This window comes from Ornithorhynchus anatinus, chromosome 4 (genome assembly GCF_004115215.2).
Source record: "Ornithorhynchus anatinus isolate Pmale09 chromosome 4, mOrnAna1.pri.v4, whole genome shotgun sequence".
Classification (NCBI taxonomy): Eukaryota; Metazoa; Chordata; class Mammalia; order Monotremata; family Ornithorhynchidae; genus Ornithorhynchus; species Ornithorhynchus anatinus.
In genome coordinates this window covers 37,867,211-37,894,086 of record NC_041731.1, presented here as the reverse complement: position 1 = coordinate 37,894,086, position 26,876 = coordinate 37,867,211, and the positions used below count along the sequence as shown (strand labels likewise).

At 45.3% G+C, this 26,876-nt stretch overlaps 1 protein-coding gene across 9 annotated transcripts in view; it reads left to right on the top strand.

Annotated features, from left to right (window-relative positions):
- VAV2 (vav guanine nucleotide exchange factor 2) overlaps nucleotides 1-26,876 on the top strand; it is a 374,103-nt gene that overhangs the window by 50,561 nt on the left and 296,666 nt on the right. For all 9 annotated transcript variants that reach the window (XM_029063006.2, XM_029063005.2, XM_029063007.2 and 6 more), the window contains exon 2: nucleotides 25,673-25,789. In XM_029063006.2, the coding sequence (XP_028918839.1) occupies nucleotides 25,673-25,789 (117 nt within the window). The remainder of the gene's footprint in view (nucleotides 1-25,672; nucleotides 25,790-26,876) is intronic.

Genomic DNA, 26,876 nt, shown 5'->3' with positions numbered 1-26,876 from the left:
AATACAAAACAATGTACTAGACAGGGTCCAAAGTCTAAAACAGTCTGGTGGTAAAGGGGACCTGTAGGGGTCTTCTAAACTGGGTAGAGATTCATTCAATCAATTGTATTTCTTGAGCACTTACTACACAGAACACTGTACCAGGTGCTTGGGAGAGAGTACTATATAACAATAAACAGACACATTCCCTGCCCACAGTGAGCTTACAGTCTAGATGGGGAGACAGACATTAATATAAATATTTACTGTCTTAACCACTAGTTGTCTGTTGACATTCAAAGCAAAGCAAGGAGTGGAGCTAGGAAGGAGGTAAAAAGGGGACTCTGACAAATATCTGGGATATCCTCTCTTTCCACTGGACTTCTGAGAGGAAACCACCGGGAATTGCTAGCGTCACACCCAGGATCCCCACTTCCATCGTGCGCTGTGTATGCTGGGCAGTGTGGGATTTACGAAGCAGAACCACACAGCCTCTAGATGCTACACTCGTTGTGGGCAGGGAATGTGTCTGTTTAAATTGTCCTCTCCCAAGCACTTAATACAGTGCTCTGCGCACAGAAAGGGCTAAATAAATAGAATTGAATGAATGATTGAGTCTCTATACAGTTTAGAAGACCCCTACGGGTCCCCTTAACCACCAGACTTTTTAAGACTTTGAAACCTGTCTATTACATGGTTTTGTATTTATATTCATCTTTCTTACTGTTTCTGTAGCCAAATCCTTGCCCACCTTATTTTTAAGTTATGAGTCACTGGAAGGCCAGGGAATGAAACTAACTTTCACCTGTGTATTTTTTTCCCAGCACTTAATACAGTACTAGGCTCCGTAGTGCACATTTAATAAATATACAGCTACTACACAGTGAAGGTGGAAAGTTGACCTAAATGAAAAGAGTTGTCCAGGTTGGGTTCAGGGAGGAAATAATGTTAATAATAATTGTGGTATATTTAAGTGCTTATTGGGTGCCAAGCACTTGGATAGATGAGTCACCATCCCTTTCCCACCTTCCTCCTACTGAGACTGTGAACCCCATGTAGGACAGGGACTGTGTCCAACCTGATGAATTAGTATTTACCCCAGGACTTAGAGCAGTGTGTGACACAAAGTAAGCACATAAATGCATCATTTAATTTAATTTATTTAAGGGGGAGAACAGGTATTGAATCCCCATTTTACAGATGAGGAAACTGAAGCGCAGAGCGGACAAGTGGCAGAGGCAGGATTAGAACCCTGGTCTTTTGACTCCTGGATCCATGTTCATTCCTCTAAAGCCACTCTGCTTTTCCAGAGAGCGATGCCCCGTCTTGAGAGGGATTCTCAGGGTTTGAATGTTGGATCTGAAACTAATTGGTTGGTGAGGGGTCATTATTCCAGTGGGGGGCTCCTAAGGAGAGGAATTATTATCATGTGTAGAAATTCTGCTCCTTAAGCCACTTGTCCTCCTAAGCCTTGACTGCGTGGTGAATCTTTCTGATGGTAGATTTGGTCCAACCTTGTCCATCCTGGCTCACTGCAGAGAGAAATGGGGCCTGGGGCAATGACTCCTATTCACCAGGCCCTAGGGACGATCTTGAGTGCGAGTTCTCTGGTGGGAGCAAGAGTCCCTTAGGGGAAGGAGGGAGATGGGACACATTCATAGACGGGAAGCAATGAGTCAAGGATTCAAAGTATTTAGGTGTGATTTTATTTATGGGCGGTTTCTACAGTGAAAAGCCTACTCCCTGAAGGTGTGTGTTTGACAGAGAGGAAGAAAGAGAGAGATTCACTCATTCAATTGTATTTATTAAGTGCTTACTGTCTACAAAGCATTTTACTAAGCATTTAGATTACAATATAACAATAAACAGACACATTCCCTGCCCACAATGAGCTTACACTCTAGAGGGGGGCACAGACACTAATATGAATAAATAAATAAATGACAAATATGAACTTAAGTGCAGTGGGACTGAGAGAGAAAGATGATGAATGTTTTGAGGAGGGGTTGGGGGAAAATGTTATTCAGGTAGTTGAGGGCATGACTAATTTTCTAATGAAAGTGATTCAGGATGTGTAAGGCTGTCTTCTTTGTGGAGGTGATTATAATAATAGTAATAGTGAGACTAATAATGGTATTTAAGCGCTTACTCTGTGCCAAGAACTCTGCTAAGTGCTGGAGTAGATACAAAACAACGTATTAAATTCAGTTCTTGTCTCACACGGTGCTCACAATCTGAGGGGGACATGGAGAACAGGCATTTAATCTCCAGTTTACAGATGAGGAAACCGAAGCAGAGAGAAATTAAGTGATTTCGCCAAAGGTCACCCAGTGCTTAGTACAGTGCTCTGCACACATTAAGCGCTCAATAAATACAATTGAATGAATGAATGAATGAATGAATAAAGCAGGTGGGATTAGACCTCAGTTCCTCTGATACTCTCGGGCCCGTGCTCTTTTCGCTATACTCTTTCTTCCGATCCAGCTGAAAGTGGTATCAGAGCCGATCCCTCCTGGAAGGTTTCCCTCATCTACTCCCCACCCAGATACGCTTTCCTCTTCTCTTTGAATTCAAGACTCTGCTTCCCCTGTTTTTTGCTTTGTTTTGTGCCGTTGCTAAGAGAGGGATTATTGGAGGAAAGATTACACTTCTTGGTGGCTTTATATGCTGTTTTAAGCATCTAAACTGTGAAAATTAATTCAGATCAGTGGACGGGCAGAAAAATTTGAGCCATGATTTAAAAATGATGCCATGTGTTAAGACGGGAAAAGATGAGGGGACAGAAAGATGAGCACTGTACTTAGACATAAAACGGACGCTTTGTTCTAAAAAATGCTGCCAACAGCCCTTTGTTTTTTAAATAGGTTTTTAATAAATTATGCCCAGAGCAGATGAAAGGGGCCATGAATATTCAAAGTACCAAGTACCATAGAATGCAGCATTTGGAGCTCCATGTTAGCTTGTCCAGAGAATTAAGCTGTCGCCTAGTTTATTTAGCGAGCTGCAGGTGTTTCAGGATTCAGGGGTCTGTCCTGGCACTCCCCAAAATACCCATGTAGGAAGATAATGACGCTTATGTAATTGGTACAGAAACAAGAAAGACTGTGTCTCTAGCTAACACTGTAAATAGTGTTCGATGAGCAGCTCGTTGCTGGGGTCATGCTGCTAATAAATGGGGCTCAAGGGTAAGTTTGACTTTCCCAGAAGAGCCCGGGGTCCTTCTGAGAAGGCCATTGAGCTTTAAGTGGTCAGAATCTCATTTTGCACCTCAAAAAACCTGAAGTGGGATCTCTAGCCCTGAACAGGATCCATTTTAGAAGTCCTCTTTAGGGAAAGGGACGGTCCACCCTCTGAATCGGTGATGTTGCAATGTCCCACTCTTTTCTCCACAGCCAGCTTTCCCTAGTGGGACTTATGGATAAATTTCAAATTGGGAAGCAGCAAGGTCTAGTGGAAAGGCTTAGAAGTCAGATGACCCGGGTTCTAATCCGGCTCTGCCACTTGCCTGCTGTATGATCCTGGGAAAGTCATTTCACTCTTCTGTGCCTCAGTTTCCTCATCTGTAAAATGAGGATTAAATCCTACTCCCTCCAATTTAGGCTGTGAACTCACATGGAACAGGACTGTGTCCGACCTGATTATCTCATGTGTTTCCTAGCACTAAGTCCAGTGTTTGGCCTATGGTAAGTGCTTAACAAGCAGACTCCATTTACACTCACTCCCTCGGTGAACTCATTCGCTCTCACGGCTTTGACTACCATCTCTACAATAATGTAATAATGTTGGTATTTGTTAAGCGCTTACTATGTGCCGAGCACTGTTCTAAGCGCTGGGGTAGACACAGGGGAATCAGGTTGTCCCACGTGGGGCTCACAGTCTTAATCCCCATTTTACAGATGGGGGAACTGAGGCACCGAGAAGTTAAGTGACTTGCCCAAAGTCACACAGCTGGCAAGTGGCAGAGCCGGGGTTCGAACCCATGACCTCTGACTCCAAAGCCCTTGCTCTTTCCAGTGAGCCACGCTGCATCTACGTAGATGACACGCAGATCTACATCTCCGCCCCGTCCTCTCCCCCTCCCTTCAGGCTCGCATCTCCTCCCGCCTCCGGGACGTCTCCGCCTGGATGTCGGCCCGCCACCTAAAACTCGACATGAGCAAGACCGAGCTCCTCATCTTCCCTCCCAAACCCGGTCCTCTCCCAGACTTCCCTATCACCGTGGATGGCACGACCATCCTTCCCGTCTCTCGGGCCCGCGATCTCGGTGTCATCCTTGACTCGTCTCTCTCGTTCACCCCACGTGTCCTATCTGTTACCGAGACCTGCCAGTTTCACCTTTCCAATATCGCCAAGATCCGCCCTTTCCTCTCCACCCAAACGGCTACCTTACTGCTACGGGCTCTCGTTATATCCCGGCTAGACTACTGTGTCAGCCTTCTCTCCGATCTCCCTTCCTCCTCTCTCGCCCCGCTCCGGTCTATTCTTCACTCTGCTGCCCGGCTCATCTTCCCGCAGAAACGATCTGAGCCTGTCACTCCCCTTCTTAAACAACTCCAGTGGTTGCCTATCGACCTCCGCTCCAAACAAAAACTCCTCACTCTAAGCTTCGAGGCTCTAAGTCACCTTGCCCCTTCCTACCTCTCCTCCCTTCTCTCTTTCTACCGCCCACCCCGCACGCTCCGCTCCTCCGCCACCCACCTCCTCGCCGTCCCTCGGTCTCGCCCATCCCGCCGTCGACCCCCGGGCCGCGTCCTCCCGCGGTCCCGGAACGCCCTCCCTCCTCACCTCCGCCAAACTGATTCTCTTCCCCTCTTCGAAACCCTACTTAAAACTCACCTCCTCCAAGAGGCCTTCCCAGACCGAGCTCCCCTTCTCCCTCTACTCCCTCTACCACCCCCCCTTCACCTCTCTGCAGCTTAACCCTCTTTTCCCCCCATTTCCCTCTGCTCCTCCCCCTGTCCCTTCCCATCCCCTCGTCACTGTACTCGTCCGCTCAACTGTATATATTTTCATTACCCTATTTATTTTGTTAATGAAATGTACATCGCCTTGATTCTATTTAGTTGCCATTATTTTTACAAGATGTTCTTCCCCTCGACTCTATTCATTGCCATTGTTCTTGTCTGTCCATCTCCCCCGATTAGACTGTAAGCCCATCAAACGGCAGGGACTGTCTCTATCTGTTGCTGACTTGTTCACTCCAAGCGCTAGAACAGTGCTCTGCACATAGTAAGCGCTCAATAAATACTATTGAATGAATGAATGAATGAGTGCCCTAGTGAAAAGATCATGGGCCTGGGAGTCAGTCCCTAGGGATCAGAGACTGCATCCAATCCAACTATCTTGTATCTAACCCAGCCCTTAGTACAATGCCGGGTACATAGTAAGTGCTTAATAATAATAATAATGTTGGTATTTGTTAAGCGCTTACTATGTGCCGAGCACTGTTCTAAGCGCTGGGGTAGACACAGGGGAATCAGGTTGTCCCACATGGGGCTCACAGTCCTAATCCCCATTTTACAGATGAGGTAACTGAGGCACCGAGAAGTTAAGTGACTTGCCCAAAGTCGCACAGCTGACAAATGGCCGAGCCGGGATTTGAACCCATGACCTCTGACTCCAAAGCCCGTGCTCTTTCCACTGAGCCACGCTGCTTAACACCATTGAGCACACCACCATTATTCTTATTACTCTTATTGTTGTTGTTATTATTGTGGCCAGGCAGTGCCTAATATTATGTTTGTAAAAAGACACTACTTTCATCTCTTCTCCTTCGTCCCCTTAGTACACATCCGGTACAAACTGTAGAGTTTGAAAAGAAACAGAAAAATGAGCAGGAAAGATCAGTTAGCTGTGTCCAGGGGGCAGAACAGAACATCTACTACTCAACCTGATACTCTCATCCGATGAAACTCAACATTTTAGAAAGTTGAAAATACCCTTCCAAGAAAGAGAGCTGAGCACAACTGTTGCCTTGTTTGGAAAACAATAAGAAGCATACAGTGTCCCATCACAAACTGGAGGAATTTTGGAAGGAGTGCAGTTCTAATTGGCAGTTTTGAACAATGGGAAAGTTGAAGCGAATCAGCACAATTAATGCCAATTGAAATCATATTCCCGTTTCAACTTCCCATAAGAAACCGAGCCTGCAGCGGACTGTTCGAGGTGGGCCATGGGAAAAGAGAACACTCCTGGCCTCGTCCGGCCTCCGCTGTGGGCACGCGTTGAGATGTAAGCAGGCCGGTCGCTTTTGGGAAGTGCCCCGAGATAGCATGTGGTACGCGTCGGGTGGGTCGGGAAGATCAACTAGTCCTTTGTCACTCAGTCTTAGCGTGAGTCTGGGTGGTAGGAAGGCTCTGAAGACCCACCTGGCCAAGAGGGTCAATGTCTAGGAGGCTTTCCACCAGCATCTGCTGCCTTAGCAGAGTCTCCCTCTACCCTCCCCGACGCCTTTTGCGAATGGACAGAACCCAAAAGCGTTTCCACGGGTGGGCCATGAAACCACTCTGGCGTTGAAGTTGAGTGCCGTCAGAACACTGGGGGCCATCCGGCTGGCCCCATTCCAGCCTCTTCCCCTTTTTTCCTCTTTCCTCCTTCCTAATTCCATTTGCCAGCCCTGGGACGTGGGCAGCCCCCTTCCGGTACATCCGGGAAGATAAAAGGCCACATTGCCGTATCACATGGATGCACGTTATGACGAAACCTCTAGGATTCATGTGTGTACAACAATCCCCTGACCCGCGGTAAGAAGTGATGTTCCAACCGACACATGGAGCGAGTTACTAAAGGTTAACATCTGTTTGCATTCAGAATCCAGGATCTACTCCAACCCCCGGAGTTTCCTTTTTGGCTAAAACGTCCGAGTCCAAAGAGTGACCATTCCTCTCCTCCCCACTCTTTCTCCCTCTCTCATCTTCTCCCCCCACCCGACCCTGGCTGGGCTCTTGGGGCTTCCACCTGGCCCTCATTATGGGATTCAGGATATCCAGGCTCTTTTGTAACAGGACCTGAGGAGATGAAATGCCAAAAGGAGATGGAAAAAAAATTGAGGTTGAGCTGAGATGATGAGAAAGGGCGTAACGGCAGGAACAAGTAGCCCGTGTGTCAGAGTTCCGTCAGACATGTCACGTTCAAGGGAGGGAAGAGGGGAGAGGCTGCGGTTTAGAGATTTTTGCCGGTCTCATTTTACAATAAATAAAATCAGAACGCACATGGCTCCATTTGGCCTTACGTGTGGGAAGGAGAACATGGGGCAGTGAGGTTTGAGCCACCTCGGCAGCTTTGCCTACGGGTGGCACAGAGTTTGGGCTAATGGTTGTCAAATGTGTTTTTGCCTCCCTTCCCCCTCCCATGTTCCTTTCTCTCCCATGATAACCCCTCCCACAGATAAATGAATACCAGCTCTGGTGTATCTTCCTCTTGACATTGCAGAAGGATTTCTTAATTGTGGTATTTGTTAAGCGCTTACTATATATTAATCCATCCAATCAATGGTATTGAGCACTCACTAAGCACTGTTGTAAACACTGGGATAGATATAAGATAAGTGGGACTCACATTCTTAATCCCCATTTTACAGATGAGGGAACTGAGGCAAAAAGAAGTTGTGACTGGCCCAAGGTCACAAAGCAGACAAGTAGCGGAGCTGGGATTAGAACCTAGATCCTTCTGAGTACCAGATCTGAGCTCTATAATAATGTTAGTATTTGTTAAGCGCTTACTATGTGCAGAGCACTGTTCTAAGCGCTGGGGTAGACACAAGGGAATCTGGTTGTCCCACGTGGGGCTCACAGTCTTAATCCCCATTTTACAGATGAGGTCACTGAGGCACCGAGAAGTGAAGTGACTGGCCCAAAGTCACACAGCTGCCTAGTGGCAGAGCCGGGACTCGAACCCATGATCTCTGACTCCAAAGCCCGTGCTCTATCCACTAGGCCATGCTGCTTCTGGAAAGATTAAATAAAAACAATTGATTTGTTAAGTGCTTATCACCCAACAATCAATGAATGGTATTTATTGAGCACTTACTTTGTGTTGAGCACTACACTAAGTGGTTGGGAGAGTACAGTACAACAGAATGGGTTGATCCATTCCTTGACAACAAGTAGTTTACAGTCTAGATGACTGCCTGTGTCAAGCACTACACTAAGCGCTGGGATAGATCCAAGACAATCCAGTCACACACATTTCCTTTCCCACATGGGCCTTGTAGTTGAAGTAGAGCAGGCATTCAATTTCCATTTTACAGATGAGGAAACTAGGGCACAAACAAGTTGAGCAACTTGTCCAAAGTCACAGATCAAACAAGTGGCAGAGAAGGGATTAGAATTCAGGCCTGTGCTCATTCCACTAAGTCCATACTGCTTCCCTAATGTTGTACATGTCCAAATTATTAGTATTATTGTTATCATTATGATTATTACAACCAGGAAACCAGACAATGGCTATTCAGAGTTCTACCCCTCCATTTTCAGTTAGCATCACCCCACCTTAGAATTTTCCCACATCCTAGCTCCGCAACCTGTCTGCTGTGTGATTTTGGGCAAGTCACTTACCTTCTCTGGGCCTCAGTTCCCTCATCTGTAAAATGGGGATTAAGACTGGGAGCCCAATGTGGGAGATGGACAAAGTCCAACCTGATTAGATTTTATCTTCCCCAGTGCTTAGTACAGTGCTGGAACTTAGTAAGCATTTAACAAATACTATAAAACAAAACAAAACAAAACTTTGTGGGTGGATATCCCTGTCATAGTTCAAGAAACATAGGTTTTAACATATAGGAAATGAACATATTTGCTCCATTAGACTGTGAGCTCCCTGGATTTAGGAGGCGCTCACAATCGAAACGTTCAGTACAGTGCATGGCCCCCCAGTAAGCATTCGAGAAGTACATCAGTTGATAGGGATCCCTGCGTGTTCTGCAAATGTCTGGTGCAGTGCTCAGCCCACGAATACTGTTAAAGATGGAAGAGTTTGCAAATTAGAGCACTAGGTATCAGCATGGAAAAGAATTTTCATTTCCGGTTTTTGATGAGCGTTCTGTCGTGTGAACAACACTGGTGAAATGGAGCATTGCAGCAAAAGTGTAGGTTCAGATTGGCACCTGATGTAGTTGAGTCCTCTAGGCAACCCAGCTACCTCCAAATAGCTGCTGTTCAGAACTCCTGCTTCTGAGATTTAGTCCAGTGATGCTCCAAATATCCATCGTGGGTACTCCTCCCACCCCCCGTCCTTGTCCCCCGTACACATATATGCACCCTTTCCCCCTTCAGGATACTTCCTATTGGCTTAGTCAAATAAATCTCTTTTGCAGTAAATTCAAATTACCCCAGAGGTACTAGAGATCATTAGCTGCATTTGACAATTATCAAAGACAGAAGCTTATTAAATTTGTCTTTCTCGTCACGACAGAGGTAGCTATAGACTCCTTGCTACGTTTCCTGGTAAAACAAGGGCTTTACGCATGCGACTGCAATAAATTATCCAGCTCTTTTCTTTGGGCAATTATTGACAGAAAACAGAAAACTTCATATGTTGCCAAAGTTATCCAGACCACCCAAAGCCAAAGCGAAGAGGAGGGTTGTGCTGTTTTTCTGGATAATTTGGGCAAAATCCCGGCCACCCTGTATCACTAGTAACTCCACAAGTGGAGGACTGTGCCTGGAATCACAGACTTGGCTGTGGCTTCCTGGCTGAATGTTTAATAAGTAATAAGAATCCATTTCACACCAGTCACCTCAGTCTCCCTAGTGATTCCCAGTCCTGTCATGTTTCTTCACAAAATGTTTAATTGTCTTTGTGGGGGGGAGGGTCTCTGTTCTGATACAGCATTTTGGGGTCCATGATAGTGGTTTTGTGCTTTGTTTATGGCTGTTTCCTTACACAATCTTTTCTTCTGTATGTGTCTTGGAGTTAAAATTATTATTATTAATAATAATAATTAAGAATAAAACTTTGTTTCCAATCCGGAGTCTGCAGCTTACCGGTTGTATGACCTTGGGAAAGTCACTTAACTTCTCTGTACCTCCGTTTCCTCATCTTGTATAATGGGGATTGAATTCCTGTTCTTCCTCCAACTTAGGCTGTGAGCTCTATGTGGGACCTGTTTATTTGTGTCTACCCCAGTACTTAGTGCAGTGGTTGGCACATAATAAGTGCTGTACAAATACTACTGTAATTTTTACTCTTAAGCATTTATGGTGTGTCAAGCATATTTTCTAAGTGCTGGAGTAGGTAACAGTTAATCAGGATGGACACAGTCCATGTCCCAACTGAGGCTCACAGTCTAAGTAGGAGGGAGAACAGGTGTTGAATCCCCATTTTACAGATTAGGTAACTGAGGCGCCGCTAAGTGGCTTGCCCAAGGTGACACAACACATAAGTGACAGAGTCCGGATTAGAACCTAGGTCCTCTGACACACTCTGGCGCCAGCACTCAGTACAGAGTCCTGGGTGCAGGGGATTTTAATTCAGGTGGTTGACTGAACGACAGGCTTAAACATTAGAAATCATTAACCTGCTTCCTACGCATCGAGACACACAGCTCAGTTCCTCACCAAATGAACGGTCTCAGAAAAGCTATGGAATATAATCTAACTTTGAACCTGCAGCCCAGGGGTCCTCTCTTTTCCTAGGATGCAGTATGCCCCCTTTATCCGTAGGTGACTTTAAAATTCTTCTCGGGAGGCTTATTTGAATCTTTCCTCCATAGCACGTTGGACTGGGCCTTTACTGTGCTGTGGAAAAAAGAACAGGCCGAGAACAGCGTGATCTAGTGGAAAGAGCACAGGTCTGGGTTCTAATCCCAGTTCTGCCACTTTAGTCAATCAATCATATTGAGCACTTACCGTGTGCAGAGTACTGTAATAAGTATTTGGGAGAGGTCAGTTTAACAGTGTTGGTAGACATGTTCCCTGCCCACAGTGAACCTACAGTCGAGAGGGGGAGTCAGACGTTAATAAAAATAAAGAAATTACAGATGTGTATATAAGTGTTGTGGGGATGAGGGAGGGGTGAATAACGGGAGCAAATCCAAGTGCAAAGGAGCAGATCCCAATCCAAATTCCAGTCCACGATAGCTGTATGACCTTGAGCCAGTCACTTAACTTCCCTATCCATCAGTTTCCTGTGTAAAAGAAAGCAGGGATAAAATTCCTGTTTTCTCTTTCCTTTAGACCCCTGTGGAACAGAGACTGTGTGATCTGCCTTTATTGTGTCTACCCCAGTACTCAGCACATATTAACAAATATCTCAATTATTCTTATCATCATTACAAGTCACAGAACCTGTGCAATGAGTGGTCGATTAATATCTCCAGATCATTTCCGTAGCAAGCAGGAGTTGGAATCTGGGTGCACATTTTTCTCCCCAGGGAATTTGTTGATCCTCCAGTTTCATTCTTTGTTTTCCACGCAGCAGGAGGAAACAATAGAGAAACTTGTTTACTCAGATCTGTGGTCGATAATTTGGTGCATACTGGTAATTAAGAAGCACATTTGCCTTTAATTTTTACCATGTTTAAAAATTAAAATAGCGACTACCCTGAGTTTCACTAGACTAGGATGGTCTCAACCAGAATAAAGAGGATGCAATTGTGTGGAGTAGTAGTAGGAAGAAGATTTATTAAGCGCTTACTGAGTAGCTGTCGGTACTTTGGGGAGAAGAACAGGCAGTGAAAAACATTCAAAGAAGTAGCGTAGCCTTGTGGAAACAGCACGGATCTAGGAGTCAGAGGACCTGAGTTCTAATCCTGGCTGTGCCATGTAGCTGCTGTGTGACTTTGAGCAAATCACTTGGCATTTCTACGCCTCCGTTCCCTCATCTGCAAAATGGAGATTCAAAACCTATTCACCCTCCTACTTAGACTGTGACCCCCTGTAGGACCTGATTATCTCTTGTCTGACCCAGTTTAATACAGTGCTTACTACATAGTAAATGCTCAACAAATGTGACATTATTTTCATTATTATTATATTCAAGCCCTGGTCTACATTCAGGATATTTAAAGCAGCGAATCCAGGAAAAGAAACTGATGCCCAGTCAACTTAAGTCGAAGCTGGGACAAATGTGAGGCCTTACCTTGAAGAAATGTTTATTTGAAGAAATATTAATTGGCAGAGAAGAAAGAGGGATAGCATCTGAGAACAAAAAGCTTCGATTGCATGGGCTACATACAAGCTAATCTCTTTGATCCAAATCTGTTGGAATCCAAGTGGATGAGAGTTAGATTTGAGTTCTTGTAGTATTCTTTCTTGGTTTTCTTTACTGAGAAAAGACTATGTATACATATACCAGAACAACTTTTTATAGAAGGTGGAACATTCTGAAGAGGGTGTGTTCCTGGAGTCCCTTTGGGTTGGAAAAGACTCAACGGCATTTGAAAAAGTAGTATTCTTTACTTTTGGTGGTGGTGGGAGGACTTGGGAGGGCGGTGTGGGGGGGAGTTACCCCATCAACAGATCCCCAGAAAGGCAATTTCTCTGGACTTGGAAGAGAATCCCAAGTTTCACCCTCGACCTTGATGTCATGATAATTTGGCCATTTTTTATACTCCCTTTGCTCAGATGGCCACTTAGCAGTAGCATTACACAAAATGAATATCAGCAAGGCATGGAAGTATTTTCATCCAGGGGTTGTAATGAAATCATAAAACACCTTATTTCAACTCTGTTGTTTTACATAGGAAGTAGAAACCTTTGATGGGTTGAATGTATCTACCTTGGGTGTATTTAGAAGCATGAGGAGAGAAGGGAATTGGGAGTTTTAAAAGATTCATTTTTCACTTCTAATGCTTTTTTGAGCACTGATATGAAAGCATTTTAAAACTGAAGGGGGTAAATAATTTTGAAAATTATGAAAAATATCTTTGGTGGTACCTTATGAGAATGGTTTCTATGTTGATTTTTGTCCTGATTTCCAGTTTTACTCGGCTCAAATTCTGAAGTAACACAAATTCCTTTAGTTTTTCTACTCAAGACATCCGTCCACAAGTAATAACTGGATCACAAATCCGGGGGAAGCCCAGTAGATCCAGAGTTTTTGATCCTGATACTCTTAACTTGTGAACAGAGCTTAGAAGAGGCCCTCGGGGAGTCTGAAGTAACTCAATTAGAAATGCTGTTTCAGACTTCTTTCGAGTAAAGTATCCTGCCAGATTTATATATTCAGGGTCTATCAAAACTTCAGTCTCCTGTGGGGTCAAGCTGTTGAATTTTAGCAAGAATTCTTTCTTCCCCTTGAAGACAGTTGGATTCTCCTCCCAGTTAAGAGTTTGGATTCAGGATTTGGTTCTAAATGTGGGGGTCAAATTGAAATTCAATTTGGACAAGTGGTTTACCTTTCAAAGTAATCTGGGGTTTTTCTGAGAGAAGTCTTTTGGCTAGGGAGAGACAGACAGACAGACACACCTGATTTATTAGACTGCCATCCCAGTCTGGAGTGGTTGAAAGGAGTAAGGGAACTTCTCGTGACTTACACATGCCAGAGCTGAGGGAGGAAGCAACCAAGAATCAAACAGTATTAGGAAATTAAGCGTCAAAACTTTGGCTTTGTTTCTAGAAGATTTAGGATTACAAGGGATTCTGTTTTATAATAATAATGTTGGTATTTCTTAAGCGTTTACTATGTGCCAAGCACTGTTCTAAGCACTGGGGTAGATACAGGGTCAACAGGTTGTCCCACGTGAGGCTCACAGTCTTCATCCCCATTTTACAGATGAGGTAACTGAGGCCCAGAGAAGTGAAGTGACTTGCCCACAGTCACACAGCTGCCAAGTGGCAGAGCCGGATTCGAACCCATGAACTCTGACTCGAACCTGGGATCTTCCCACTGAGCCACTGAATTGTCCCGCATTTTTAGAGTTCTAGAGAGACTGTTTCTGTAGCCCCGACAAGCATTTTCCACTTTTTCATACGTAAAAGGCTTTTCCATGCATGTGATTGTCTACCTTTAGATGTGCATTATCCTTTGGGGGAATGTGGATACTTTTGCTTAATGAGAAAGGAGATGATGAGAGAAATGAGATGCAGTGGGAGAATAACATAGATTTCTCTTTTTGTCATTTAGCTTTGTGCCTCAGTTTTCTCATCTGGAAAATGGGAATGAAATACCTCTTCTCCCTTTCACTAAGACTGTGGGCCTCATGTGAGGCAGGGACCGTGTCTGACCTGATTAACCTAGTGCTAGGTAAAGTGCTTGGCACACAGTAGATGCCTAATAAATAATATTATTATTACTATCTTTTTTCCAATAAGGGTAAAATCTAGGGCTTGAATGTGTGTGGCCCTTAAGAGATAAAATTGGAAGACTTGTCTGCTTCACATTTCAGAGTGTTTTTCCTTGAAGAGTCTTTGTTAAAGCCCGCACCCATAAAGTAAAAAGCCAAGTGATATTAGCCAGTAATAACGTATGCCTTTTTGTGTCCCAGCTGAATAAATCTGAGAACTTTTTTGTTAAAAGAAAAGTCATTTTGAACCTGAAGGGTTGGGCTCCTCAAGTTTCAGGGTGAAATAAATAGTACAATAGTACAACAGTCATAAAATAATTGCATTGGAATTGCTCTCGACATAGAAATTTCCTTACTGTAACAAAATGAGGATACTGGCCTCTGGATAACCTTCAGAGTTTGCTAAAGAAAGTGATTACCCTTCTCCAACATTCACTTCTCTCTTCCTCCTTGTCCTCTTGAATGCCTGCCTCCTCCTCTCTGGGAACACCCAAAGCATTTTAATGCTAAAAATGGGAACTAGAGAAATAGGGAACAACTTTATTTGGGCCTCAGCACAAAGATAGTTTAATCAAGGAGCAGGATAGTATTTTCTCTGTTTGGGTACACTCTTCAAAGAAAATGACTCCAAATGGGAAGAGATGGGAGTGTTCAATTGTTCAGGAATAATCCAATCCTGGTTTCTGTCTAGATAAATCAACCGCCTTACCGCTAGAGTCCTCTCTCAGGCATAATTGATGAGCCAAAGCTAGATCCTGAAGTGGAAGTAGGTATTCTTAGGCTGAAAATTCTGGGATATATCATCCTTGGACCGTCATGAGCTAAAGACAGAGGAGCGTTTAAAGCAAAGGGACAAATGACAAAAGTTTTCACAGTATTGCTGGCAATTTCAACAGAATTACATTTGTAGAGGTTTGTTGAACTCATAACATTTTCATTTAGATCAGAGCATGGCAGGAAACTAAATCACGGAGGGAGTGGCCCCAATTTACTACGCTTAAAATAGAAAAACATTAGTTACCACAAAGCAGACGTTCTTGGTGACAGGGAAGGAGGGGTACTTAAAGCAGTACAGTACATGGATGCTCATTATCTTCTTACTGGACTAAGCATGCTCACGGTATGTTTTATGGCATTTGTTAAGTGCTTACTATGTGCCAGGCACTGTTGGTAGATCCAAGGTAATCAAGCTGAACACAATCCATGACCCATATGGGGCTCACAGTCATAATAATAATAATAGTAATGTTGGTATTTGTTAGGCGCTTACTACGTGGAGAGCAGTGTTCTAAGCGCTGGGGTAGATACAGGGTAATCAGGTTGTCCCACGTGAGGCTCACAGTTAATCCCCATTTTACAGATGAGGTAACTGAGGCACAGAGAAGTAAAGTGACTTGCCCACAGTCACACAGCTGACAAGTGGCAGAGCCAGGATTCGAACGCATGACTCCCAAGCCCGGGCTCTTTCCACTGAGCCACACTGCTTCTCTCAGATAATCCAGATGAGGTAGTCATAATCCAGATGAGGTAGCCGAGGTACCGAGAAGCAAAGTGACTTGCCGAAAGTCACACAGCAGACAGGTGGTGGAGTTGGGACTAGAACCCAGGTCCTTCTGACTCCCTTGCCCAGGCTCTATCTACTAGGCCATGGGTGAAGTCCAGACCCATACCAGACAATTCCTCTTTGGGGGCTCCTGACATCTTTTCTCCATCTCGTCTGCATTTCATGCCCCTTGGCAATTTCCGGAGCAGTAATTGAGCAGGTGTGCCCAGCCAGACCCCAGAGAAGTCATCCAATCCCAGATTCCGGGACTGCTGTAGCATTACGGGCCTGTCACAATACGAGAAGAGCTCACGGATCCGAGTGAGGAAGTGCGGCCCAAGTCCCCTTTGTTGTCTGTCACCGCATCAGCTCTGGAGTTAAAGCTGGAGTGTTCCTCGCGAGCTGTTGAGCGTAGGCAAAACTTGGACAGAGCCAGGTGGTAAACGGCTCAGCACCCGGGGTTGATGATTCTTTTGTGGGGATGCCCGGACGGTCCTCTGCACTGTCAGAACCCCTCACGTCCCTTCATGCGTTCTATACTTTGCAGGAAGCCCCTTCCTCCCCCGCCGATTTAGACCTGAATCCACGAGTCCTGTGAAATATGTGTCCCTTGTTTATATCTCCATTTCCTCCCCAGTTTCAGCACTTTATGGGATGTCTTTTTAAAATCCCTCAGACTCCCCAGCAGTCGACCTATCAAAAGCACTTACCAGGCTTACTTCATCTAAGTGCAGGCAGTCCAGATGTTATAGGAACATTGCTAGAAGCCTTTCACTCTTTATTACCCACCTTATGGAGAGAGATTTCTTTAGGAAGCTTATATCTGGCAAAGAGGGGCTCCCTGAGGGTCCGGCAAAACATAAAAAATCCCTCAGGCACGCAGTGCATAAGCTCCCTTTCTGAAGAAGAGATTCTCAAGTAGTGTGCAAGGATTTCAGGGCCCTCTCAAAATTTGGGGAATAAAATCTGTGGGTGTATTAGGCATTACTTCTTCCACATTCTTCCTCATTGGTTTCTTTTGCAGAGTTGGGGGGGTAAAAATGAAAGAATGCCAAGAGCAAATGGAAATGGACAATAAGTTAAGTATCATTCAAACGTCCGCAAAAAACTACTTGGCATGGTGTATAGAGCACGGGCCTGAGTGTCAGAAGGTCATGCGTTCTAGTCCTGGTGTCCCCACCTGTCTGCTGTGTGACCTCAGGGAAGTCACTTCACTTCTCTGTACCTCAGTTACCTTTTGTGTAAAATGGGGATTGAGACTGTGAGCCCCACGTGGGACAGGGACTTCGTCCAATCTGATTTGTTTGTATCCACCCCTGCACTTAATGCCTGGCATATAATAAGTGCTTAATGAATTCTATAATTCTTCTTATTATTATTGATCTAATTCAGCACAGTAGTTAAAAGTCTCTCAAAGAACCTTATAAAGAATGTTAACACTCGGTCTTATTCAACCCCTTTCTTCAAACTCACCAATTTTGCAGATTTTACTTAATTAACTCTTTCATTATTCCTGGGAGGAATTTTCATCTTCAATATTCTTATATGAAAACTGAGGCACTGTTGTCCAACCTCACTTTATGCGATCCCACCTGAGCCAGAAGTGGAAGATATGTATCCGACCTCTGCCTCGGGCTTGATCATTTGGTCAGCACCATCTCTGCTTACTTCATCTCTCATCTAGTCCTCAAAATGTTATCTAATAGTTTTGTTGGAGGGCGATGAGAATGGAGTGGCTGTTTTTTCTTCTTAGACTTACTGAGTCCTGGGAGTCTTTTGGGAATTCAGAATTTCACAGACTTAGTCAAGCTCATGCAGCCAGGATTGTTTCGGTAGGTTTAGAAAGGCTTATTCATTCATTCATTCAATCTTATTTTTTAAAGGGCACTGTACTAAGCGCTTGGGAAAGTACAATACAGCAATAGTGACATTCCCTGCCCACAACGAACTCACAGTCTAGAGGGAAGATACCCCTCATACCAAACACTAAATTATTTAAGTAACTTAAAACTATGCAAGTGAGGTCATCGGGAGCTGTGGATCATGAGCCTGCATGGGCAGAATTCAAGGAAATTTATTGAACAATTCTGAATTGCTGCAGATCTAGAGGGTTCTGGAAAGCCACAACAAAGGAGAAGGATATGCAAGTAATAGTACGTTTTGGATAGTTGATTCAGACAATGTAGAGGAAAAGTGGATTCCCCTTTACACCCCAAATTACCTGGATAATTATACAATTGTTTTCCTTCTCTGACTGTGTTAACCAGACCTTTGTAGCAGGGCTTGCTTTGTTGTGCAGTGGGATTTGTGAGTATTCTGTCTTCCATCAGGACGCAATTTGGTGAAGGGTCAAATGACCCGTGCCTCAGATCTGAGCAGTTTCTCCTGGCTTGCCCTATATCTCTATGGGTCCCTTGCCTCCCAGAAGCACACTTCAGTTTTCTCATCTTGTTAATGGGTGTGTCAATATGCGCCTGTTTTGTGAGGAACGGGTTCATATACATAAAGTGGTACTTGTAACTGGACTGTCCCTCTCTCTCGGTTCCCACTCCCTTCTAAGTAGGAGTGGACTTGACTTTTTGTGGAATAGCTCCTTGTCAGAACAATCTATTTCATAACTCTTTATTCCTTGCTCCCTGACTGCTATTTTCTTCTCTTGCTTTTTCCATTGACTGGAATTAGGAGAATTATCCAAAAATTTGCCCATGCTGTGATGGACCTCCAGCAAGGTCTTTATCTTCAAAGGGACCCTGGTTCCCCAAAGCTTTGTGTCAAGATGTCGACATACACATCCTTTCATTCTGGGACAGGCTCACGGCCCATTTCACCCAGTAGTCTGTCTCCAGGAGAGGCGCTGAAGGATGCTGGGAGGAATGATGTGAAGCTTGTCCTTATATCCACCCTGACAGTTAAGGATGGGGTATCTAACTAGCTTTTCCCTCAACCAATTTTTCCTTCTGGTAGCCCATTTCCGGGATCAAAAAAGGCCAGAAAATGGTCTTTAAAAAATACGTATATATTTCTGGGCTGGTTTTATACATTGCCGATTGTCTTTATATCATCTCATATCTACAACCCACCCCAGGCCATCCAAGAGCTTAATGAAAAAGGATGGTGAAAGGGAAGGAGGAACTGAGAGAGACAGGATGTCTGCATTGTTCAGCTGAGATTGGTGGAAGAGTCGATGGCTAAAACCTGTGTCCTTCCACTAATCTTATTTCAAGCTGATTGGATCTAAGGGCCTGATTAATGGAGGGGAGAGAAAAGCTTGACATTTTAAGAATGTGGAATGCACAGAACCTACGTCCTCTTCCCTTAGCGACGCCCAGAATGATGGGTGAGATTGTTCGCTGGCCGAGAGGGGAAGTGTCAGGCCTCATTCGACGTGCATTTAGTCTAAGAGCTATTAGGGAGCCAAGCAGCTAAACAGTTTGCTCCTTCTCTTTGCTTCCTCTATAAATCAGCGGCCAGCCTAATAAACTCTATTATCATAGGCTTTTATATAGTCCATCGACTTCACCATTGGGAGAATAGAAAAAAGGTCGATTCTCCTAGTTCTGTCCATTTTAGCTGGTGAAATGAGTTTGAGTGGGCCGTATCCTCCTCACCGTCCCCCGTTCTCGCCTATCCCGCCGTCGACCCCTGGGCCACGCCCTCCCGCGGTCCTGGAACGCCCTTCCTCCTCACCTCCGCCAAACTCATTCTCTTCCCCTCTTCAAAACCCTACTTAAAGCTCACCTCCTCCAAGAGGCCTTCCCAGACTGAGCTCCCCTTTTCCCTCTGCTCCCTCTACCCCCCTCTTCACCTCTCCTCAGCTAAACCCTCTTTTCCCCCCTTTCCCTCTGCTCCTCCCGCTCTCCCTTCCCGTCCCCTCAGCACTGTACTCGTCCGCTCAACTGTATTTATCTTCATCACCCTATTTATTTTGTTAATGAGATGCACATCACCCTGATTCTATTTATTTGCTATTGTTTTAATGAGACGCTCTTCCCCTCGATTCTATTTATTGCCATTGTTCTTGTCTGTCCGTCTCCCCCGATTAGACTGTGCGCCCGTCAATGGGCAGGGACCGTCTCTATCTGTTACCGATTTGTACATTCCAAGCGCTTAGTACAGTGGTCTGCACATAGTAAGCACTCAATAAATACTATTGAATGAATGAATGAATGCTAATTCCAAGGTTGGTTGCCCAGTTTGTGTTTTCTGAGATCTAAGTTCCTCTTCCCGCCTCACTCTGCATTCTGCCATTCATTCCTTTTACCTCTGTCCTCCTCCTACCACCTCTTCCTTCTTTTCCTCCTCTTCTCTCTTTTCCCCTTCTCAGTTCTCCACCTCCATCACGTTCCTCTCCTCTTCTCCTCTTGCCTCCTTTTCCTTCTCATTTTTCTCTTCGTACCTCTGTCCCCTTTTTATGGTACTTGTTAAATGCTTACTGTGTGTCAAGCATGGTTCTACGTGCTGGGGTCTTGTCTTATGCCTTTGAGGCATCTCTAACCAATAGCCACTTCATGGACCCATCCCTCCCAGAATGCCCCACCTCCATCTGCAAACGTTCCGGTAGTGTATCCGTAGAGTTTTCTTGGTAAAAAAAAAATGAATGCAGAAGTGATTTAGCATTGCCTTCTTCCACACAGTAAACTTGAGTCTCCACCCTGGACTCTCTCCCATGCCACTGCTGCCCAGCATAGGTGAGTTTTGACTTGTAGCTGATGGCCTTCCATCCACTAGCCACTGCCCAAACTAGTAACGGAATGGGTAGGCCTCTGGTCAACTCTCCCTCCCATAGCTGAGACTGGTAAAGTACTGGAAACTCTCGAAGTGCCATCCTTAGAAGGGAAGTGCTGGGGTAGAGATGAGTTAATCAGGTTGGACACAGTCCCTCTCCCACGTGGGGCTCTCAGTCTAAGTAGGAGGGAGAACAGGCATTGAATCCCCATTCTACAGATGAGGAAACTGAGGCACAGTGAAATGAGCATTGCTCTGTTTACAGCATCATACCCAGCCTGGTCTGGGCAATGAGTTAGGTGAGCAGGGGAGGTCTAAAAGGAAGCAGCATGGCCTAGTGAAAGGAGGAAGGGCTTGGGAGTCAGAGGACTTGAGTTCTAATCCTGACTTCTCCAAGTATCTGCTGTGTGATCTTGGGCAAGTCACTTAATAATAATGTTGGTATTTGTTAAGTGCTTACTCTGTGCAGAGCACTGTTCCAAGCACTGGGGTAGATACAGGGTAATGAGGTTGTCCCACATGAGGCTCACAGTCTTAATCCCCATTTTACAGATGAGGTAACTGAGGCACAGAGAAGTTAAGTAACTTGCCCACAGTCACACAGCTGACAAGTGGCAGATCTGGGATTCGAACCCATGACCTCTGACTCCCAAGCCCTTGCTCTTTCCACTGAGCCACACTGCTTCTCTCTGTGCCTCAGTTTCCTCATCTGCAAAATGGGGATTCACTGCCTGTTCTCTCTCCTACCTGCTCTGTGAGCCCCATGTGGGACCTCATTATCCTGCAATTACCTCAGAGCTTAGTACAGTGTTTGGCATACTATCTGATAGACAGTGTCTCTCCCTGGCTTTAATGCTTTATTGAAGGCGCATCTCCTCCAAGAGGCCTTCCTGCCTAAGCCCTCCTTTCCTTTTCTCCCATTCTCCTCCCAGCCCCACAGCACTCATGCACATATCTGTAATTTATTTATATTATTGTCTCTCTCCCCCGTAGACCTTTAAGCTCTTCGTGGGCAGGGAATGGGTCTGTTTATTGTTATATTGTACTCTCCCAAGCACTTAACACAGTGTTCTGCGCACAGAAAGTGCTCAGTAAATAAGATTGAATGAATGAACTCCCGAGTAATGATCGACTGACATAAGTGCTTAACCAGTGCCACAAGTAAAATTACAAAGAAAGGTATTATAGACACAGTGATGCCCAATTTCAAATCGATGTAACGGCAGTGTAGGGGTTGGTTGCGCTCCTCATTGAGAGGTTTTGGAGAAATCAGGATATCACAGAGCAGATTCCAAGATCGTAAGAAGTGCTGCAAGAACAAACATCAGCACAGCTAATGCCTATCTTTCACTGTAGCCAAAATGAACTGGATTCAGTTGTTGCCCATTGCTCTCGCCAACAGTTACCTCTATCCGCAAAGCCTCAGCTCGTTTTCCATCTCCCTCAGGCAGTCAGAAGCAGGCCCTACTGTAGTTGGATATCTTATCTCTACCCCAGCACTTAGAACAGTGCATAATGATAATAATAATAGTCATATTTGTAAAGCACTTACTACGGTATCGAGCTCTGTACTAAGCACTGGGATAGATAAAAGATAATCAAGTCTCACATGGGGGGGACAGTCTAAGCAGAAGGGAGAACAGGAATTGAATCCTCATTTTGCAGTTGAGGGAACTGAAGCTCAGAGAAATTAAGTGACTTCCCCAAGTTCACAGAGCAGACAAGTGGCAGAGCCGGGATTAGAACTCAGCTGCTCTTATTCCCGGGCTGGTGCTCTTTTCCACTAGGCAATACTGTGTCTTGTGCTTGTCTTCCTTGTGAAAATATTTTAATAATAGTTCAACAAGCAATCTGGTGGGTTGCAAGCAGCTGTCCAACAATGGCACTACCTTCTCTGGCCTTTCTAGCCTTTTTTTTTTATCATATTCATTAAGCACCTACTGTGTGCCCAGCACTGAACTAAGCACTGGGGTAAACACAAGAAAATTAGGTTGGGCACAGTCGTGTCCCAGATGGTGCTCACAGTCTTAATCCCCATTTTATGAATGAGATAACTGAGGTGCTGAGAAGTGAAGTGACTTCACTTTTGTGTTTTGCCTCAGCAATTCTTCCTGCTCCTCACAAACCAACAGAGATGCTCTATCGAGACACTTCACATTCCAGCTCCAGGGACATGTTCTCTTATATCCGGGGTCCCAGCTTTCCTAAATAAGGAGAAGTGTAAGGAAAGGGCTGGGGTATGTCTGAGGCCTTTAGTCTTGATATCACTGGGCTTCATTCCTGAGCCACCCTTCCTGCCACCGCTGCCCTCCCCCCATCCTCCCAAGGTCACACAACAGACACCTGGCAGAACAGGGATTAGAACCCAGGTCCTCTGACTCCCAGGCCTGTGTTCTTTCTATTAGGCAACACTGCTTCCTGGGGGTTTTCTGGGTCCTGTGGGTTTTCTCCCAGGCCGGCGGCTTCGGCATCCATTTTTCAGCTCTGCATCTATCTGCTCACAGAAAGAGCTCACTGGGTCCAAATGGCATCAAGGTAACTGTTCCTATGCTCTGTGGCCCCAGTCCTTCCTCTCCTCTTTCCATGTGGTCATTTGTGCTTTTAGAAAATGCAGCCCTCTTTTCCAGAGACTGGGCTGAGCGAGGAGTTGGCCTGAGGGTAAGGATGTTCTGGCTTGGTCCCATGGGGGCTCCCAGGAAACCTGGTCTGGTCCCGGGCCCCAGGCCCCGGTCTGCTCGACAGGGTTCAAAGAATCAAAGGGCGAGGCAGATGCTATGAAACTTCAGAGAGGGACGAAACCGTCCCCATTCAGAGCTATGAAAGGAAGCCAGCGTCTCACCATATGTAATTATGGTTATAACCTTTATAATTAACTCTTAAAATTGGAGGCTTAGGAGGAATTAAAATAAACGCTAAGAGGAAATTTGAGATGAGGGATGTGCAGAAAATAGTCTCTCTACTCTTGAAGCGATGGCCCGCTGCTCTGCAGAAACAGGCAGCTTGCACGGAAGGCTTTGGAAAAAAGAAACGGAAGGAAAGACATGAATGTGTTTGTGTGAGTGTTGGTGGGGGGCGGGATGGGGGGCAGCAGTGGCGGGCAGGAAGGGTTGGCTCAGGAATGAAGCCCGGTGATCCCAAGACTACAGGCCTCGGACATGTCCCAGCCCTTTCCCTACACTTCTCCTCAGCTCGGAAAGCTGGGACCCTGGGATATAATAGAGCATGTTCCAGGAGCTGGAATGTGAAGTGTCTCGTTAGAGCATTTCTGTTGTTTTGTGAGGAGCCGGAAGAATTGCTGAGGCAAAACAGGGCTGGGCCCCTGCTTTAAAGCTATGTCAGTTTTAGGCCCAGGGCCCTTTCTAATGGGGTTGACCACCCTCTCCCCTCCATCGGTCATTTGTGCTTTTAGAAAATGCAGCCCTCTTTTCCAGAGGCTGGGCTGAGCGAGGAGTTGGTCTGAGGGTAAGGATGTTCTGGCTTGGTCGGGAATCCGTGGGGCTCCCAGGAAACCTGGTCTTGTTCCAGGCCCCAAGAGTTAGAGTTAGAGAGGGGCCTGTAGCCAAAATTTCAAGGCAACACTGTTGCTTCTGTTCCTGCTGAATATTCCTGGGCCTGCTTGGGCTAGTGCAGAGTGCCTTGGCATGGTTTAGATTCACGTAGTAGGTTTCCAGAGGTCAACCCACAGGGGTGCTCTAGAATGGGAAGGTGGCCTTCTCGGCTGTTATTTTTCTAGCATTTGAACTTGCTCCCGAAAGGATAATGAAGGCGAGAGAGTCAGATCTGTGCTTGGGGAGTGATGAAGGTGAAACCGTGGGGCAGGTAGGGCTGGCTCCCGACAGCCGTTGAGAGAGACGACCACCTCGGGGTGGTGGGGATGGTGGCCTGGGCACAAGGTTTGGGATAGGGGGTGGGGTGAGGGCATGACTTCAGAGGGTCGGGGACTATGGTATGGGCACGGCATTTGTGGAGGCAACATGGGCAAAATGTCAGAGGTGTAAGACTTGTGTTTGGAGGGCAACGGTCGGCCTTGGTCTAACAGAGACCTGGGCTGGGGGGCCATGGCCCTGAAGCAAGGTTGAGACGGGACTCAGGGCTCCCCCCCGCCCATAGAAATTCCCTAGATTTAGGGGCTACATATGGGTCACTGGATGTACACAACATAATATGATCACATGGTACCCAATATCACACTCGTAACATAACAATGCTGTGGGGGAACGGAAGGAGGCAACTCATTTTTCCCACCTCAGGGTAGCTGAGGGTAGCTCACTGGGCTTGGAAAGTACATGCCTGGGGCAGACAATTTCTTTGCGATGGAGGGGATTTTTAAAGAGGAGATTTTTAAAATGATTTAAAAGGAGGAATCACTCCCCTTCTCTCACTTTATTTCAATCTCCCTTAAATTCAGGATATAAAGTAGTAGTGGGGTAGTAGTTAATAAGTGCTTACTGTGTGAAGAGCACTGTCCTAAAGTGGAGAGGAAGCAGTTTGAGATACCATCACTAGAGAGAGACCTGAGCTTATGTACGTTTTAGTGGGTAAACAGGTTTTTAGGTTCAGAGAAAACCTTTTGGAAAACCTTAAGGTACATACCACACAGTGACCCAGTTGTGTAAGCTCGCTGTGGGCAGGGAACATGTCTACCAACTGTTATTGTACTCTCCCAAGTGCTTAGAACAGTGTACACAACGCTCAGTCAATGCAACCGAGTGATTCCTTGACTGTGCTATGACTTTCTGCCGTTATTTCATTTCACATTTTATCTGTAATGATCTGGTTTCATAAATATCTATTATTTATTTATAATAATGTCTGTCTCCCCTTCTAGACTGTAACCTCACTGTGAGCAGGGAATGTATCTGTTGATTGTTACATTGTACTCTCCCAAGTGCTTAGTAATAATAATGTTGGTATTTGTTAAGCGCTTACTATGTGCAGAGCACTGTTCTAAGTGCTGGGAGAGATACAGGGTAATCAGGTCGCCCCACATGAGGCTCACAGTTAATCCCCATTTTACAGATGAGGGAACTGAGGCACAGAGAAATGAAGTGACTTGCCCACAGTCACACAGTTGACAAGTACGGTGCCCTGTACACAGTAAGCACTCAATATATGACTGACAATGAATATTACTATAATAAAATGTCACCACAGCGGTTATATTTCATACTTTTTCCTTTCTTTCTCTCCCTCCCTCATAGTTTCTCTGCTTGAAGAATATTCGGACCTTCCTGAAAGTCTGCCACGATAAATTTGGGTTAAGGAACAGTGAGCTGTTTGATCCTTTTGACCTCTTTGATGTCCGAGATTTTGGAAAGGTAAGCTCTCTTTTAATCCATGTCAATAACCTGAAAATGATTTAAAAGTTACCACATCAAAAGATGTACCTCTGGGCCAGATCAGTTAAAAGCAAGAAAGTGTTTGTATTTTCCGTAGAGTCAAGCAGGTGAAGGGAGGACCAGTTTGTAAGAGGTCAAACTGTAGAAAGAGTTGCAGGAACTAGACCGAGGCCTCCTTCCCCTCTTAGAAAATAATAATGTGCAAGAGACTAATGAACTGTGTGGAGGCAGACCCCTTTTTTTCTTTTTCAGTATTTGTTAAGAGCTTATTATGTGCCAGGCACTGTACTAAGCTCTGGGCTAGAGACTCACTAATAATAATAATAATTATGGTATTTGTTAAGCACTTATTATGTGCCAAGCACTCCTTGTCCCATATGGGGCTCACAGTCCTAATTCCCATTTTATAAATGAGGGAACTGACACTGGGGCAAGGGAGCAGAGGATCGGGGATGCTACAACATGGGATCTTTTCTCCTTGCTTTTATTTTAGCGGGGATCACCCCTCTCCCCACATCCAGCCACCCCTTCTTGTGGTTAGATGACATGGTGGCATTTGGGCACCAACTTTCTATCGCTTATCAGCCCACAATAGCCTTGAAGTGTTCTCCCTGCAATGCTTCTCTCTTCTCCTGTATTTGTGGAGGAGGCAGGGAGAGAGAGGAGGAGGAGGGGGAGAGGGAGAAGGAAAAGAAAGAAGGAGAGAGCCAAGGCTGGGGGTAGATACGAGCCTGACTTTTGTGCACAGTTAATGGTGAGCCTGATTCAAAAATTCCACACACTGTTACGCAGCATTCTAAAACATGACTTGTGTGATACCGCTCATTTTCAGTTGATGGTATCAGGATGGTGATGTCTCTTTGATGGTTCTGAGAATGATGAAATCTTTGAGCACAGAACACGATTTCATGCTGCCTATAATTTAGAGGTTCGTCCGTCACTCAGCTCTCTTTTAAGAGCCGTGAATTACTTTACGTTGCTTGAGCTGCAAGGCATACGGCATATGAAAGCATCCACTTTCTGATTATCCGAAGAGTGGATTTCCACTGGCTGATGGAAAGTATTA